We start from the raw sequence: 18,549 nt of genomic DNA on the forward strand, positions 1-18,549 counted from the left end.
AAGTACGGGGGGAAACAAGGACCATTGGAGTTCCTTTTTTCTAATTGTAATGTCAGAAGAATATAAGCAGTAATTGCTCAGGTCGCTAGACAGGTTTTTTGGCATGTGAAAAATGTTGACAGGTGTTTTGAGCACTTGTCAACATTCAGCAAATTCTTTCCTGAACAATTTAGAAAAAAAAACAAACAGCTTTATGTGGTATAAATGACATAGCGAAACTAAATATTTAAAGTGTAAAATTTGGGAAGTTTTGATATATATGTACATCTGTGAAACTATTACCGCAATCAAGATAATCGCATCCAAAAGTTTCTGCATGCCTCCAACTAATCTAAAGAAGGACTTTTCCAAATTTCCTAGAAATTTAGGTTATCTTTCCTCTTTTCTTCCATAACTCTCTGATGTCTCTTACACTGTAATATTTGCAATGGATCTGTTTTGTTTTGTTTTTTCTTTCCCTAGTTGTAGTGGTATTGGCCTATTGTGACTTACTGTATTGTATTTGGAAGTGGAAGTCTCATTTGTTTTCTTTTTGTCCTAGACTGTGGATTCTCAACCTCGGCCCTATTGACATTTTGAACCAGATAATTCTTTGTTGGGAGGAGCTGTTCTGTGAATTCAGGATGTTTAGCAGCATCCTTGACCTCCACCCTGTAGGTGCCAGTTGTGATAACCAAAAATGTCTCCAGACATTTCCCAGTATCTCCTGGGGGGCAAAATCATACCCTTCCACTCCCACCTTGGTTGAGAACCACTAAGCTAGACTAAAAGAGATTTGATGATTTCTTCATTGGCAGTAACCCTGAGATCTAGTGAGTCGCAGGTTGGATACATATTGGGCAAGAAAATGAGGCTAGAGTGTTTTCATTCCATAATTTGCCAGGCCTTTTGTGTGTTTCTGCAGGCAGGCTGAGATAATGTCAGTTTACTTGGAAAGTCAGACAAGCAAGAACTCTGCCCATTTCTCCCTTTACCCTTCACCATTCCTTGTCTATATGATGTACTTGTTTGGAGGATATACAAAGCATTGGCTTTGGGGGATTTGTAAACCTGGGTTTATATCCTGACTTAGTATATGTCCATAAACAAAGTATTTAAACATTAAAAGCCATATTTTTCTCCTTTGTAAGACAAAACGTTTTAAGGATTAATTATAATAAAGTATGCAAAGCATTTAACATAATACCTAGCACATATTAAGTATTCAATTAATAGAAATTGCTTCCACTGCTGCTACTGTTGTTCTTATTTTCTAGCTGTCTATTTATTTTCATTTCTTATAGCATGTTGACATATATAAGTCTTTTGTGGCTCCTTTATTGGTTCTTTTATTCTTTGTGAGAATATATAATGGTGAGCAAAAGTAGATAAGGTTCCTGACCTTATAGAGTTTACAGCCTAAGCCTAGAGGAGAAGATATATTTATGAAGTACTTAGATAAATATGGAAACCCTGGTGGCGTAGTGATTAAGAACTACAGCTGCTAACCAAAAGGTCGGCAGTTGGAATCCACCAGGCACTCCTTGGAAACCCTATGGGGCAGTTCTGCTCTGTCCTACAGGGTCACTATGAGTCAGAATCAACTCAGTGGCAACAGGTTTGGTTTTTGGTTTAGATAAATTGCAATAAATAAAATTGCGATCAAGATAACTTCCATAGATAAATATAAAATTCTAACTGTAACAGATTTCATAAAAAGTAATCTGATTCTTTGAGTTCACAGAATAGGGAGATTTAACCTAGATGCAGAAGCAAGTGACAACTGAGCTGAGAGCTGAAACATTAACATGAGCTAGGTAAAGAAAGAGGGGAGAGAAGAATTCTCCACTGTAGAGGAAACAGAAAATATAAAGATCTTACGGCAAGAGGAGACTGAGAGAGTACCAGTGTGGCTGGAGTACAGAGAGCTAGGGAAAGCATGGTGCTTTGAGAGATTGAATAAATGGGTGAAGGTGGGACCGTGGAGAACCTCCTAGCCATGATAGAGATTTTTTTTTCCCCTTAAGAGCAGTGGGAGCTATCGAAAGGATTTAAACAAATTGGACATAGGGGTTGGGGAGTGGGATCTCATGATTAGATTTGCATTTCAAAAGATCACTCTAGTTAGAGTGTGGAAAATGGTTTAGACGGGCAGCTGAGTTGATATTAGGCTGTCGGTTGGCTACTACATAAGTAATCCAGGCAAGTGATGCTAGTAATTTGGTACAAGTGATTTGGGCTACTGTACTACTGAGGAAATTTTAAACAGTAGGTAAGTGTGAAAGATAAGGAAAAATTAACAAAATTTGGTGATAGGTTAGGCGATTTCTGACTTGCATAACTCCGTGGATGGTGACACTATTCATGATGAATAAAAGAGGTGTGTTTGGGCAGAAAGATTATGGGTTTGGTTTTGGAGAGGTTGAGTTTGAGGCGCCTTTGGAAACTCAAAGAAGTGATATCACATAGGCAGTTGGATCAATTTGAGCAGAAAATATAAATCTGTGGATCTCTGCATATAGGCAATGATGTGTTGGTTCTTCCCAGTGTCACCTTACTCCCAGGAACCACCAGAATAACTTAATTCAACCTAAATATTTATTGGTCACCTTTAGAATAAGTGTTGTCCTGATAGTTTTTGTTTTGTTTTTTAATTGCTTCTAAAGGGAATGTATGCCCATTGTGAAAATTTTCAACAATACAGAAAATTATCAAAAAAGTTATACTAAGCCATAATCTTTATTTGGAGATGTAACCACTGTTCTAGTCTCTTATATATATATGTTTATATTTCTGGGTGCATATTATGTGCATAATTTTATCTTCCATTTTTTTCTCACTCAATATTGTATCCTAAGCAATTTTCCACATGTTTAGAACTTCAGAAAAGAAAAACAGTTTTATTTTATGGAGGTACAATAATTTACTTATTATCCCTATCTGGGAGATTTTTATTCTGCATATTTTTGCTGTGAACATCACTGTATAAAATCTTTGTATTTTTTATTATTGTCTTAGCCTTGTTTCCTGAAAGTGGATTTACTAGATCAGAGTACAGGAACTATTGAATCAGAGAATGTTCTCCACATTACCTCTGTGCTTAGAGCTTCCCTCCACCCCCCTACCCCAATCCAGCAGGCCCTGTGTTTATTAGCTTTAGATTGTGGTACTTTTTATATATCTCTTGATCGAACACAATCAATTAAGTAGTTTTCTGGTTTTACTACTTGGAAATTGTAGACCTTTGAATTAAGTACAAGTTTTATGTAATGATTCATAAACTTTATAACATTCTAGAACCTAACACAGAACTTAAAGCAGAGCAGATGGTCAATAAATATAAGTTGAATTGGAATCAAATTTCAGATTCAAGAGCCTATGCAATCCACATTTTAATTCATGGAAAGTACTATGTGATATGTAATGTTTATGAAAGCAATTATTCACACTGGTAGTGAAGATATATTGAAACAGCTTTTCTTTTTAATTTTTATAGTGGTGAAATACATATTAAAAAATTTGCCATTTCAACCATTTTTACACGTACAATTCAGTGATATTAATTATGTTCACCATGTTGTGCAACCCTCACCACTCTGTTCCCAAATTTTTTCATCACCCTTACCGGAAACTCCATACTCCTTAAGTAATAATTCCCTATTCCCCCCTCCCACCCCGATCTGGTGGAAAAAAAAAAAAAAACCCAAACCCATTGCCATTGAGTTGATTCCAACTCCTAGCGACCCTATAGGACAGAATAGAACTGTCGCATAGGATTTCCAAGGCGCACCTGGTGGATTCAGACTGAGCCACTCATAAACTTTGGTCTGTATGCATTTGCCTATTCTAGATATTTCATGTAAGTGGGATTGTACAGTATTTGCCCTTTTGAGAAACAGCTATTTTTGATGTGTGTTTTGTTTTGTTTTCTTTTCTTTTTTCTTTTCAGATCTTTATGGGTTAGTGGTCTTTCTTGGTATTGAGCCTTACTGTGTCAGACACTGGTGGGTTCGACTTCTCTATCGCCCTTACTGCAAGAAGAATCCTCAGCCCCTCTACAGCTTTATTGCCAAGATATTATGGAGGTCTGCAAAGAAAGATGTGATTGACCAAGTCAGTAGGATAATTTTTCATTTATTAAGGATATTATAAGGGAAAAAAAAAACCAAAACAAAACAACAGATTGGGATGGAAAGTTGTATTTTCAGGTGAAATCATATTTTTCTCCTCTCTGCAGATCCAGATCCCACCTCAGACGGAAGAAGTTCACTGGCTCCACTTTTCTCCAGTGGAAAGACATTTCTATCACCGCCAGCATGAGGTGTGCTGCCAGGATGCGGTGGCAAAGCTCAGGAAGATTTCTGACTGGGCTCTGAAGCTCAGCAGCCTGGACAGACGGACGGTCACCTCCATCCTGTATCCACTGCTGAGGCTCAGGCAGGCCTGCTGCCACCCACAGGCTGTTCGTGGGGAGTTCTTGCCACTCCAAAAAAGGTTTTATTATCAATTTCTTTATAGCGTTATTAATAATAAAGTAGTAACAGACAATATTTAAGCCATCAACTTCCTGGCCAACCAAAAGTACAAGTATTGTTCCCAGAGTCTTAATACCAAAGCATAATTACAGTTGGATTGTCTGTATATTTGAAGAATGTTGACATCTGGTTGGTATATAGAATTGTCTCTAGACTAGAAATCTAGAAGATCTGAGTTATAGACTGAGTAGGCAGTTAACCTTTCTATTACTGTAAAACTGGGATTATTTTAAAGAACAATCTATATCAAGGACTTTGGAAAGCTTAAGTTGTTTTTTTTTTTTTTTTTCCTTTAGTAAGAATCCAGTTGTGGTATTTAGGAGTTGTTTTATTGGAGGTTTTTAAAATTAGTGCGTATCTACCAATCCTTTTAGAAGTTGCACTTGATTGTTTTGATCAGTAACTTATAACTGTCATCCATACTAACACTTAATTAGCTGATAAAAAGCAACTGATAAAAATCAATTTTTATCTACTACATTTCTCATATTTGTCTGTAAATAGTCTATTCTACCAGATTTCATTTTTCAACATTTAGAGCAAAGAAAAATACTGAAAACATTGGAAGATGCTTTAGCATAGGGATGCCGTAGTCATTCTTATAAACATAAATTAATGGTATTTGACTGAAGTATTAGTGCATTTCCATGAATAATTTACTTATTGGCTATGGGTGATCTTCTTATATCAGAAATGCAGCATTTCTGCTTGGAAGATTGCTTAAAGATATAGCATAGTATGCTTATTATACTTCGTTCAAATCAGGACATTTTTATTTGCCAGTGTGGCACCTATTGAGCATTTGACAATTATCAGTATGTCGTGTGAAGGACTTTTGGGTTTTCTTTTATTCTTCTATTCCCCACCTTAAAGAAACTTCTTACAGCATTGCTTCCCAGAGCACTTAAAAATATTAGACTCTCCTCTGCCTAATAGAAGACATTAAAGTATCTGTTAAACAAAGGGTGAGAATCATAGTACTAAACTTCAGTCCTAAAACTATTATACAGGTAGTCCCCAGCTTACAATGTAAGTTACCACGAACCACACGACCAACGGGTTTTTGGGGTTTTATGTACGTCTTATTGTTAGTAATACGTACGACATACAATGTTGAAGCGTGTGATTTGCTAATGTTACCATTCTTAGGTGTAATGTTTCCAACTCCCAAGGACAAAATAAAGATCGGATTTATAAAGATGCTGATAATGAAAGGCAATAATAATGTAAAAAGAAATGAGATACTCGACTCACGTGGGGGTAGTTGTCGAAACGGAACCCCATCATAAGTCAGGGACTACTGTATTCACTGTAATATATAATGTTAGTATGCACACAGTAAATGTTAACTATTACCTGTCAGGCACTGGGGTAAGCACTTTATACACACTAACTAATTTAATCCTAAAAAATCTTCCAGTTGTACACTTATTGTCTCCATATATAGTTGAGAAAACCAAGGCTTAGAGAGGTTAGTTAAATTGTTCAGGGCCACATTGAATGTGGCAGAGCCTGAACTCAAACTCATGTACCTCTGACTCCATGAGTGGTGTTTGACTGAGCATACTTAACTGTATGCTGTATGGCTTCTCTTCTGTACACAGTGCTATTGGTTATAGATTTCTGTTCCTTAATCTGGATCAGTTCGACAGTCCGTGGTGTTTTCTGCTCTGCTGTTTTCTTAGTGATACCTTTCAGAACACAGTGAATGACCAGAAGTCACGTTAATGTCATTAGTGTCATTCTGCTGCATCTGCCAGACACAGCAGAGGTAGGCACAGTAGCATCATCATTTATTAGCATTTTACTCCAGGGTTATAAAGAAGTTATGACTGGAGTAAGACAGAGCAGAAACAGAAATTTGTCTAATTCTGGCCTGATTTTTTTTCTAGAAAGATACTAAGTAACCTAGGCAGTTAAACTTAACATACCTCTGAAGTGCACTAGGAATAGCCTGAACTTAGACTGCTGTTTTTAGAAGCAGTATTTCTGGAATATAATGGCTTAACAAATATACTGGAAGAATAAAAACACAGGCTAAGATACTGAGTGAAGTTATGGGGACAGTGGGGGAAACACACAGTTTCAGAGGTCCTCAGGACCACCTCAGGTTCAGTAATTCACTTGGAGAACTCCACATACAGTTGTACTCAAGAGTTGTGGTTTATTACAGGGAAAGGCTACCAGGCACAGCCAGTAGAGGAAAGAGGTACATGGAGCAAAGTCTGAGGGAAACCAGGCTCAAGCATCCTCTGTCAGTGGAGTCTCATAGGATGCACTTAATTCCTCCAACAGTGAGTTGTGACGTGAGTTATCACAACATGTGTGAAATGATGCCAACCAGGGAACATTTTATTTGTCAGGGAAGCTTGTTAGAGACTCAGTGCAGGGTTTCTCTTGGGGACTGTATCAAAATTCCAAACTCCCAGAAGGAAAGCAGATATTCAGCATAAACCATATTGTTTGTACACACAGTTGAAGCACAGTGAGCCACACTCATCAGTTCTGGGAATGGTGGAAACCTTCCCCAAATCCAAGTTCCCAGATGCCAGCCAAAGGCCAATCTTGGAAGCAAACCTTTTAAAGGATAGCCGTTAGGCCTGCTTTAACTCTTTTCTGCACACACCCCTTGGTTAGAGGCATTCGTTTGTAGGAATTGACTAAGTTACTTGTGACGATCCTGTTTGCTCTTTTAATTGTCTACTCGAGACTTGGGTCAAGGCATGTATGTATTTGAATAAATAATAAAAAGAAAATTGTTTTTAACGGCTCCTTGGTGAACAAAAGAAATGGGACTTAATGAAGGAAGCTTATACTTCTGCATGTTTCACCACGCAGCTTTACTCATGTTGTTGTTAGGTACTGTCAAGTTGGTTCCGACACATAGTGACCGTTTGTATAACAGAACAAAACACTGCCCTCTCCTGCACCATCCTCACAATCATTGCTATGCTTGAGCCCATTGTTGCACCCACTGTGTCAGTCCATCTCGTTGAGGGTCTTTCCTTTTTTCCGCTGACTCTCTACCAAGCATGACGTCCTTCTCCAGGGACTGGTCCCTCCTTACTCTTCTCTTGGTCCCCCTAAAGCAGTATATCTTCTGTCTTTTTAGGTGGAGCTTCTCATGAAACGTATAAAATAATCACATAAACTGTAGATAATAGAAATTGAATTTTTGGCTGGAACTTTGAAATTTGGCAATCTTATTAAGTGATAATTAAGGTATAATATTTCTGTAACTCTCCATTTCCCTCTAACTTTGTAAAAATTCAGCATGCATTTTTAGAATATAGTTTAATCTTTAACTGACCAGAACCAGACCTGTTGCTATTCAGTCAATTCCAACTCATAGTGACCCTATAGGACAGAGTAGAACTGCCCCATAGGGTTTCCAAGAAGCAGCTGGTGGATTTGAACTGCTGATCTTTTAGTTAGCAGCCAAATGCTTAACCGCTGTGCTGCCAGGGCCCTAATCTTTAACTGAAGAACCACTAAAATTTCATTCAGAGGTTTGTTACTGATTTGTCAGTTATTTTTAGCAGTGTGAGGATTTTTCCTTGTTATAGAATCCCATCTGTGACGGAAAATCACATCACCCATTTTTTTCATGATTTTGAACGTTTAAAATTAGTATTATTGTCATTTTTTATTGCTGCAGTCCAACTATGAAAGGCTTTTTGTTGTTTTATTATTTCTTCCCACATCAGGGGAAGCATTCAATATTTTCCATTCTCACTAAATATTTACCATTAAATATTTTCTTTACAATTGTGCTGACTATATTTCTTTGATTATTCATTCTGAAAACATTGAGGCATTTATATCCACAATACTCTGTTATCCCAGGAATTTCTTTGTGGATCAGACTGTGATTTTGGAACTGACCTTTTGATAGCACCTGGTATTAGCAAGGTACCCTTTCAGGTGCTATAAGAAATATAAAGAGGAATTGATTTTGTCTTTGCACTTAAGCAGGTTATAGACAAGTAAGGGAGATGACAAGATTATAGGTTTCTATAATACAAGACAAATGTGATAAGTTTTTTAAGAAGTACATATAAATTGCTATGGGCCGTTAAAGTAGGAAAACCCATTTCTGACTAGGTGGTTAGGGTTAGATAGCCTTTTGCTGGAAGTGTCGTTTGACCTGATCTCTGGAGGAGCTTTATCTTTTTACAGACAAAAGCTTTTAGTCTCAAGAGGTTAAATAAATTATAATGCTAAGGTCCAAATGGAGTCTTACGTTCTAATACCCATAATATTTCTAAAATGTACTTGAGGAAGATTTTCCTAGCTTCATTCTACACTATTGACTGAAGTGGAAAAAGCTTTAAGAATGATGGGATCAGATAGAAGATCGCTTGCTGAAAGTAAGAGGTAATGACAAATGAGTTAAGGGTGATAGTTGTAAAACCAGAGGTGAAGAGGAAGGTGCTGAGGATATTGCAAAAATTCTGTACAAGTCTCTTATGTAATACAATACTCATATAGAAATAACGTGGGACTTTCTCTCTAGTTTTGAACAATCTACTTTTTCTTTTAGCACCATGACAATGGAAGAACTACTGACATCTCTGCAGAAGAAATGTGGAACTGAATGTGAAGAAGCGCACCGGCAGCTAGTTTGTGCCCTCAATGGTTTAGCAGGCATCCACATCATTAAAGGTAGAAGGTGATTGCTTTGTTATCTCTGATTCTTCTGAATACTCTCTGTTGAAGGCTAATTACAGTAGAAATCAAACATCTCCCCCAAAAAAGGTACTCTCACACATTACTAATGGCAGTTTAAATAGGTTCAATTTAATGGATTGCAGTTACTCAGAACATTTCAAAAACCTTAAAATGTTACATATGCTTTGACCAAATACTTCCGCTTTTTTTTTTAAATTTTATTGTGCTTTAGATGAAAGTTTACAGCACATATTAGTTTCTCATTCAGAAATTTATACACAACTTGTTTTATGACATTGGTTGCAGTCCCTGCAGTGTGTCGGCACTCTGCCCCTTTCCTTTTCTGCCCCGGGTTCCCCATGCGCATTCATCTAGTTTTCCTATCCCTTCCTGCCTTATCATCTTTGCTTTTGGGCAGATGTTGCCTATTTGGTCTTGTGTACTTTATTGAACTAAGAAGCACATTCCTCACGTGTGTTATTTGTTTTATAGGCCTTTAGCTGAAAGGTGGGCTTCAGGAGTGGCTTCAGTTCTGAGTTAGCAGGGTACCCCGGAGGCTGTAGTCTCGGGGGTACTACTTCCACTTTTAAAAGAAGTTTTTCCTAGGGATATAAGATATGAATAGCTTTATATTTGTTAATTCTAGTCTGTGATAGTGAACAGCTGAAAACATCCTAAATGTCTAGATATAGAGGAATGTTTAAATTTTGACACGTTGAAAATTATAGAAAATGCGAACTAATATATAGTGACAGAAGGCAGATCAGTGGTTGCCTGGGGACCGTAGGGTAGGAGGAGAGGCTGGAGTAAGGATTTATAAAAAGTATAAGGAATCTTTTAAAGATGTTGGATATGTTCATGATCTTGACTATGATGGTTTCATAGGTATATACATATTTCAAAACTTCTTGAATTGTATACTTTATGTACAATTTATTATAGTCATTTATATCTCATTAGAACTGTTTAAAAAAATAAGTTGTAAGACTACATAGTAATCTCACTTGTGTGTTAATGAAGAATACTCTTGTGTGTATTGTATGTGTGTGAGAGAGAGAGACAGAAGGAGAAATCCACTTGAAATTGTCTGTCTGTGGTAGAAGTATAAATGACTTTTATTTTCTCCTTAATATTTTCCCATATTTTCTAATTTTTCCATCATGGCCAGTGTGGTATTTATAATAGTAAGTGAACAAAGGTGTTTTAACAACTATACAAAAAGCTCTGTAAGTGGATGTAAGTGTCCTCATTTCCAGCAAAATCTACCTGGAAGCAGTTCTTATTAATAGCACAAAAAAACTTTTAGGTTATACCATTTGCCTAGGAAACACTATGAACTAGGAATTGTCCCCAGTGAAATGAGTTCTTGTATGTGATACAGTTATCATGAAATACTAAAAAAAAAAAAAAAAAAAAAAAATGCTTTCTGTTACCTCATTTATTCATTAGATCCATTTCCATGGCATCCACTTACTTTTATAGTAAGCTTGGAATTAACTCAGTGCCTGTACCTTTGTGTTAGAACCATCTGTCCTCTGCAGAAATTTATTCTAGACTTTCCTCATGATACTGATACCTTTTCTGGCCATCTGAAATCAAATGTCACTTTTTTTTTTTAAGTTTAATCAGTCATTAAATTCTCTTCTCAACAACTACGTCAATCTGTTATTGAAGATTTGAAATTATATTAGAAAACGGTATAGGAGATTTGTGCCCTTTATATCATAGCGACTCTTAGGAGCTTTCTTACAGTAGTGAGGAAATTTATGATGTAATTTAGGTGTTGGATATGTTAAAATCTACTTTAAAAAACCTTCTCTGGTAGTTCTAGTTTAGATAATTTTAATCTTCCTAAGACTAACTAGAATACACTTTTTCAAATCATGTAAATAAGTATCATTTTATAATGGTGAAATAATTTATGTTCTTAAACATTTTGATTATTTTTGATATGTAAATACTTCTGCATTTCTTCATTACTCACGGAATCTGTAGAGTTATCACATCTTTATAGTGTTAGAACTAGAAAGGCATTTGATGATAAATGCAATTTCCTTCAGTCTTTCCACAGAGCTTCTAATACATCAGTCTACTTGGGTACACAGAGTTGAGGAGAGGATTTACCACTATTTTTGTGTACTTAATAAGATCTGAAAAGTATCAATGGCCATGGGAAATTCGTGCTTTCTGTAGAATATAAGGAAATGTTCTAAGCCTCTTTGAACTCTGTTGACTGTCTTTAGTTATTAGCTCTTCAGTATAAGAGAGCAAGAACTACAAGTATCTGTTGTTGTCCTGGCTACTTGAGTACTATCATAAGTTAGGAAGACAGTCAGAAGCCAAGTAGAAGGCACTCTAGACAAGAACTCAAAAAGATGTGGCCCCTTATCTACTCCAATTCTATCCCTGTGAACTTGAGTATATTCAAGGTTTCTAAACCACATTTTCTTCATCAGTAAAATGGAGGTATACCACGTGCTTAGACTCCCTCAAAGTATTGTTCTTAATATGAAGTGAAAGTGGAAGTACATTGAAAACAACACAGAAACATGTAAATGACGAATAATGTTATTGAGTATGCTATTGTGAAGTGACCTCAGATTCATGCCACTTTATATACTGTCTTAGACATCTAGTGCTGCTACAACAAATACCACAAATAGATGGCTTTAACAAAGAGAAATTTATTCTCTCACAGTCTAGGAGGCTAGGAGGCTAGAAGTCCGAATTCAGGGTGCCAGATCCAAGGGAAGGCTTTCTCTGTCAGCTCTAGGGGAAGGTCCTTGTATTCAGTCTTCCCCAGTCAAGGAGCTTCTCGGCTCAGGGACCCTGGGTCCAAACGATGCGCTGTTCTTCTGGCTCTTGTTTCTTGGTGGTATGAGGTCCCCTTGTCTCTGCTAGCTTCTCTCTTTTATATCTCAAAAGAGATTGGCTTAAGACACAACCTAATCTTACAGATTGAACCCTGCCTCAGTAACATAACTGCCACTAATCCCATCTCATTAACATCATAGAGGTAGGATTTATAGCATATAGCAAAATCATAGCAGATGACAAAATGGTGTGGACAATCACACAATACTGGGAATCATGGCCTAGCAAAGTTGACATATTTTGGGGGGACACAGTTCAATCCATGACATGCCACACTTTAGCTCCCCAAAATTCATGTCCTTGCTGTATATAAAACACATTCACCTCATTATAGCATAGCAAAAGCCTTAAGTCAACTCCAAGTTCAAAATCCAAAAATTCCTTTCATCTGTGAAATCGAGGCTACAAGTTATCTGCTTCCAAAGTACAATGGTGCAACAGGAAGGCACAAGGTAGACATTTCCCTTATAAATGGGAGAAATTGGAGGGAAAGAAGGGATAATAGTCACCAAGCGAGTCAGCATAGCACATTGCATTAGCCGTCAAGGCTTGAAAATAATCCTCTGTTCTCTGAGACCATTTAGGCAGTGGCCCTGCCCTCCAAACTCTGGGTGTTGGCCACACTCTCCAGATTCTGAGTGGAGGCTCCTTGGCCCTGGGCTTCAGCTCCATCTTCCAGGCCCACTGGAACAGCAACTCTGCTCCCTCGGCTTTGGACGGTTCCAATCTCCTAGTCCATCTGAGTGGCAACTCTACCCTTTGAGATTAGGCAGCTCTGCTTCTTATATTCCTCATCTCTTCAACTTCTGCTTCCTGGTTCCTTGGCCTCTCAGCCCCTCAGACCTCGTGGCCCGTGTTTGTCCTGCTAGGGCAAGTGTTCCTGAGCTCTTTAGCTCCACCAATAATTGTGCAGAGGCGCCCGACTCTGCCAGTAAACTTTAGCCAGAAGGCACTCAGCTTTCTTGCTCCATTTATTGGCAACGCTGGCTCCACTGATAAGTACCCAGAGGTACCCCACTCCACCAGGAAGCCTGCTGCCAAACACACTCAGCTCTCTTGCTCTGTGGATCAGTTTTAGTGCCATCTGGTGCTGGTCTCCTGGTTTTGCTCCTGCTGGTCCTCTGCTGCTACTTCTCGCTGTCTGCACTGTTTCCATTGTAACAGCTCTCCTCATTTCCTTCTGAGTCCTCACCAGAGTTGTCTTCTGATGTCCATAATTCCACCAACAGTCTCTTCAAGGCAATCTTAAAACTCTTCCAGCTTCTATCCATTCACAGGTTCAAAACTACTACCATATTTTAGGTATTTGTTAGAGCAGCACTCCACTCCCAGTACCAAATTCTATCTTAGACATCTAGTGCTGCTGTAACAGAAATACCACAAGTGGATGGCTTTAGCAAAGAGATTTATTCTCTCACAGTCTAGGAGGCTAGAAGTCTGAATTCAAGGTGCCAGATCCAGGAGAAGGCTTTCTCTCTCTGTCAGCTCTGGGCGAATGTCCTTGGCACCGATCTTCCCCAGTCAAGGAGCTTCTCGGCGCAGGGAACCCATGTCCAAAGGATGCGCTATTTTCCCGGCTCCTGTTTCCTGGCGGTATGAGGTCTCCATGTCTCTCCGCTAGCTTCTCTCTTTTATATCTCAAAAGAGATTGGCTTAAGAGACAGCCTAATCTTGTAGATTGAGTCCTATATCATTAACATAACTGCCACTAATCCCATCTCATTAACATCATAGAGACAGAATTTATAACACATAGAAAAATCACATCAGGTGACAAAATGGTGGACAATCACACAATACTGGGAATCATGGCCTAGCCAAGTTGACACATATTTTTAGGGAATACAGCTCAATCAGTGACATTCCACACTTTGGCCCCCCAAAATTCATGTCCTTGCCACATATAAAACATATTCAATCCATCATTTCATAGCAAAATTCTTATATCAACTCCAGGTCCAAAATCCAAAAATTCCTCTTCATCTATGAAATTGAGAATACAAGTTATCTGCTTCCAAAGTACAGTGGTGGAACAGGCACAACCTAGACATTTCCATTATAAATGGGAGAAATTGGAGGGAAAGAAGGGATAATAGGAACCAAGCAAGTCATTCTCTGTCGCTGCTGATTTTATTTTCAATAATTAGTAAGGGGAGAAAAGGACATTTTACTATATGTTCTTGATAAACCTGGTCAAATATAGTGCATGAGATTTTTTCTGAGCAAATCTTCTCTAGCATATTCCCTAGAAAGTACTCAATTTAGTTAGCAGTGTTTACAAGTTTGCATTTTCTCTAATAATTCTTGTATCATCTCCATCATCTTAATTGTTATCTCAATTGCTAAGTGTGCCCTGTGGCTGTACTGAAATTTCAAATGATCTTTACAATCCATAGTGAAAGACTAAACAAAGTGACTCTTAAGCACTTAAAATATAAAAGTAAAAACATTACATTAAGCTTTCCTTTACAACAGCTTGGAAATAATTAGGCAGAAATTGGGAAATAGGTGTCATATCTAATACCAGTTTCTCGTGGTCCCAAATTAATTGAGGGGAATAATTACAGTTGAAAACTGGAAACTACTTGACTATTATAAATGAGAAATATCTGTGCTTGTCCTAGACCTATTTGAAAAGTGATCATTTTTCTATAAGTATTTTATATTTTACATAACACTTATATATATTATTCTGTTTCATCATCATAATTACCCAGTGTTGAGGTATTATCCCCATTTTGTATGAGAAAGCTGAAATTTAAAAAGACATAGTTGCTTTCTCATGATTATAGCTAACAAGTAACAGATACAGAATTTACCCTAAATCTTTTGGCTTCACATCAGTTATTTAATTTTTTTTTATTATGTTATATCTACTTCTTTACCAGGTAGACATTTATAAACCTCACATTATGCTGTCTATAGTAGATTGAAACTCACACTAAAAATTTCTAAGATGGAGTAGTATATTACTTGTAGATTGTCACAATAATGAAAATTTCAGCTTCCCCATCTTGATTTTAAAACTACATTTCTTCTTCTATGTTATTATGACTCAGGAGTTGTCTTCTTTTCAGATTTATTGTCACCTTTTCCCTGCTATGAAATTATACATAATGAGGGGAGGGGACTGGGCAAAATATTATTCATCTTCATTTCCAAATGCAATAACTGCTATCGGAACCCTGGTGGCACAGTGGTTAAGAGGTCAGGCTGCTGCAGGTGGGGCCGAGATGGCAGAGTAGTCAGACACTTCCGGTGGACCCTCTTACAACAAAGACCCGAAAAAACAAGTGAATCAATTATATATGACAATCTAGGAGCCCTGAGCATCCAAGTTGAGGAACTGGACTGAGTGGCAGAGGGAAGGAGAGACAGTTCAGAAGCAGTGAGGAGTTGCCAGACCTGACCCAGCGAGAGCCTGAGCCCTTCAGGCCTGATCAGCTCATGGGGGAGCGGTGAGGGAGGCATGCAGCAGTGCACGGGAGGCGCGTTTTCCACACCGGAAGAGACGCAGCACCAGAGTTTACTCGGCCACTCAGAACCAGTGAGAAGCAGCCCTCATGGGCGAAAGATAAGTACTTGTGTATGGCCTACTGTGCAGATCGAAAACACCCCCCTTAGGGAAAAACTTCTCTCCTATTTACCTCCTCGCTCCCTGCTCTACACTGGGTCACTGACTGGATTCAGCAATTGCCTAGTACCCTGGGCCAGAAGTGGGATCCGTCACACACCCTGAGACATTCTCCAGGCCTTGGAGAGTGAACAAATTAACAAACGGGAAAAAATAAACTGCCAGCTCCCCTAAGCCAGGAACCCAGGGTAGACACAGCTCCTTTGCCTAGGCACAGGCATAAGGGATCCACGGACTTTGAGTGCCTTTCCCCCTGCAGAGACTTGTGTGGGCCCATTTCAATAGCATAGGCCCTCATACTGCAGTACAGCAGGGTATATACCTGAAGTCTAACTTCAGCTGTTTCAGTTGTGAAGTGGCAGGTTTGTGACACTTGACACTGCTCTCCCCATTAAGCAGGGTCTTCACCTACCCATATCAGGGGCCTGAGGACTGGTGACTCCACACACACCACCTAGCAACCTGAGAAAGGGGCACAAGAATGAGAGGTGCCCCCCATTTCTTACAGCCAACAGCATTGGGTGCTCACAGTCCAGCTGCAAAACCCACCCACCTACTCTAGGGAACAGGGACACGCTTTCCTCCTGGACACTTGGGGGCGGCCATCAGCCCCCTGCCTTGCTCAGAGTGTGTCCCCCTGCTGCAGCCAAATGCGTGTGCCTGCACCAGTCACCCATGCCTGTCTAGGACTGTACGTGACAGCCTCCACCACACACTTGGTGGCTATCTACCTGGGCACCTGAGCTGAATCGATACAGGAGGAGTGGGCAGACTCCTAAGCTCACTTCCCTAGTAACAGATCTAACCACCTGGTGACAGGACATTAAGGCTTCGAAGGTGCCAATAATCGAACTAGCTCATACAAGCAGGCTATTTGGGCATATCAAAACAAAACACAAAGCTTGGACACAGTAAGCAAACATAAAATAAATATAACTTATTGATGGCTCAGAGACAACAGTCAGTATCAAACGACATAAAGAGGCAATCCATGATGGCTTCAGCAAGCTCCCAAAATAATCTAGAAGTTTTCCAGAGGAGGAAAATTTCTCAGAATTACCGGAGGCAGAATACCAAAGATTAATATACAGAACTCTTCAAGAAATTAGGAAAGAAAGGAAGCAAAATGCAGACCACACAATAGAACAAATTAAAAAGTAGAGAAGAGCATAATGACAAATTTAACAGGCTGCAAGGATCCATAGAGAGACAGCAATCAGAAATCCAGAAGATTAACAATAGAATTTCAGAATTAGATAATAGAAAGTCACAGGAGCAGAATTGAGGCAATGGAAGTCAGAATTAGTGAGATTGAAGATAAAGCACTTGACACCAACTTATTTGAGGAAAAATCAGATAAAAGGATTAAAAAAATAAACAAACCCGAAGAATCCGTGTGGGACTCTTATCAAGAGGAATAACCGACGAGTGATTGGAGTACCAGAATGGGGGTGATAACAGAAAATACAGACAGAATTGTTGAAGATTTGTTGGCAGAAAACTTCTCTCATATTATGAAAGATGACAAGATATCTATCCAAGATGCTCATCAAACCCCACATGAGATATGTCGGAATGGCGACGGCGACGGTAACCAACTGCACAACTCTTACAGAGAAGTGGGGCCAAGAGGGTCACTCAGAGGAGTCAACCCCGGCTTCAGTCCCAGGAGTTTATTTATACTCAGTACAGCAAGTAGTGAAGCAAATCACAGGACAATGGGCTTTGGGTGAATAGCAGTAAGTTTCGGGCTAGGGAGAATGGACTTCAGGTAAACAAGCCAATCAGTAACTGGACAATAGGTTTTGGAAAAACCAGTTGTGACAAGTCTCGACATGCTGCTGACACGTCTCAACATGCTGTGTGCAGCATATGGGCCTTTGGGGGCGGAAGTTGTCAATAGTGCAGCCATGTTTAGATGGCACATATCCCCACAAAGGTAGATCCCAAAAGAAAGTCCCCAAGCATATTATAATCAAACTTGCCAGCACCAAAGATAAAGAGAGAATTTTAAGAGCAGCTAGGGATAAACGAAAAATCATCTACAAAGGAGAGACAATAAGAATAACCTTGGACTACTCAGCAGAAACCATGCAGGCAAGCAATGGGGTGACATATATAAGGCCTTCAAGGAGAAGCACTGCCAGCCAAGAATTACATATCCAGCAAAACCGTCTCTCAAATATGATGGTGAAATTATGGCATTTCCGGATAAACAGAAGTTTAGGGAATTTGTGAAAACAAAACCAAAACTACAAGAAATACTAAAGGGAGTCCTCCAGTTAGAAAACCAGTAACATCAGATAACAACCCAAGACTAGAACACAGGACAGTGCAAGCAGTTATCAACCCAGATAAGGAAGTCACAAAAATAAATCAAAGCCAGAACACTGAAAATAGGGAAACAGATGTCAATATGTAAAAGATGACAAGATTAAAACAAAAATGAGGGATTTAAAAAATACAGACATAGACTTTGCATATGGAGAAGTCAAGGCGATATAAAGAAATAAAAGACTGGTATAAACTTAGAAATATAGGGGTAAATATTAAGGTAACCACGAAGGAAACTAACAATCCTACAAGTCAAAATAAAAAACTAGAAAAATAGAAAGACTCAGCAAACACAAATCAACAACAATGAAAAAGATGAAAAGAAAATACGTAAAGAAAAATGGCTCAGCACAGAAAATTAAGTGGAACAAAGAAACTGAACAACACACAAAAAAAGACATCAAAATGACAGCACTAAACTCATACCTATCAATAATTATGCTGAATGTAAATAGACTAAATGCACCAATAAAGAGACAGACAGTGGCAAATTGGATAAAAAAAAGATCCGTCTATATGCTG

At 38.6% G+C, this 18,549-nt stretch overlaps 1 protein-coding gene across 4 annotated transcripts in view; it reads left to right on the top strand.

Annotated features, from left to right (window-relative positions):
- SHPRH (SNF2 histone linker PHD RING helicase) overlaps positions 1 to 18,549 on the top strand; it is a 106,399-nt gene that overhangs the window by 31,542 nt on the left and 56,308 nt on the right. For all 4 annotated transcript variants that reach the window (XR_002823711.1, XM_023729283.1, XM_023729277.1 and 1 more), the window contains exons 12-14: positions 3,929 to 4,092; positions 4,217 to 4,473; positions 9,058 to 9,179. Coding sequence is in view for 3 of the 4 variants with exons in the window: in XM_023729283.1 (XP_023585051.1) it covers positions 3,929 to 4,092; positions 4,217 to 4,473; positions 9,058 to 9,179 (543 nt within the window). In the remaining variant the exon portion in view is untranslated. The remainder of the gene's footprint in view (positions 1 to 3,928; positions 4,093 to 4,216; positions 4,474 to 9,057; positions 9,180 to 18,549) is intronic.

This window comes from Trichechus manatus, unplaced genomic scaffold, assembly GCF_000243295.1.
Source record: "Trichechus manatus latirostris isolate Lorelei unplaced genomic scaffold, TriManLat1.0 scaffold00002, whole genome shotgun sequence".
NCBI classification, from domain to species: Eukaryota; Metazoa; Chordata; class Mammalia; order Sirenia; family Trichechidae; genus Trichechus; species Trichechus manatus.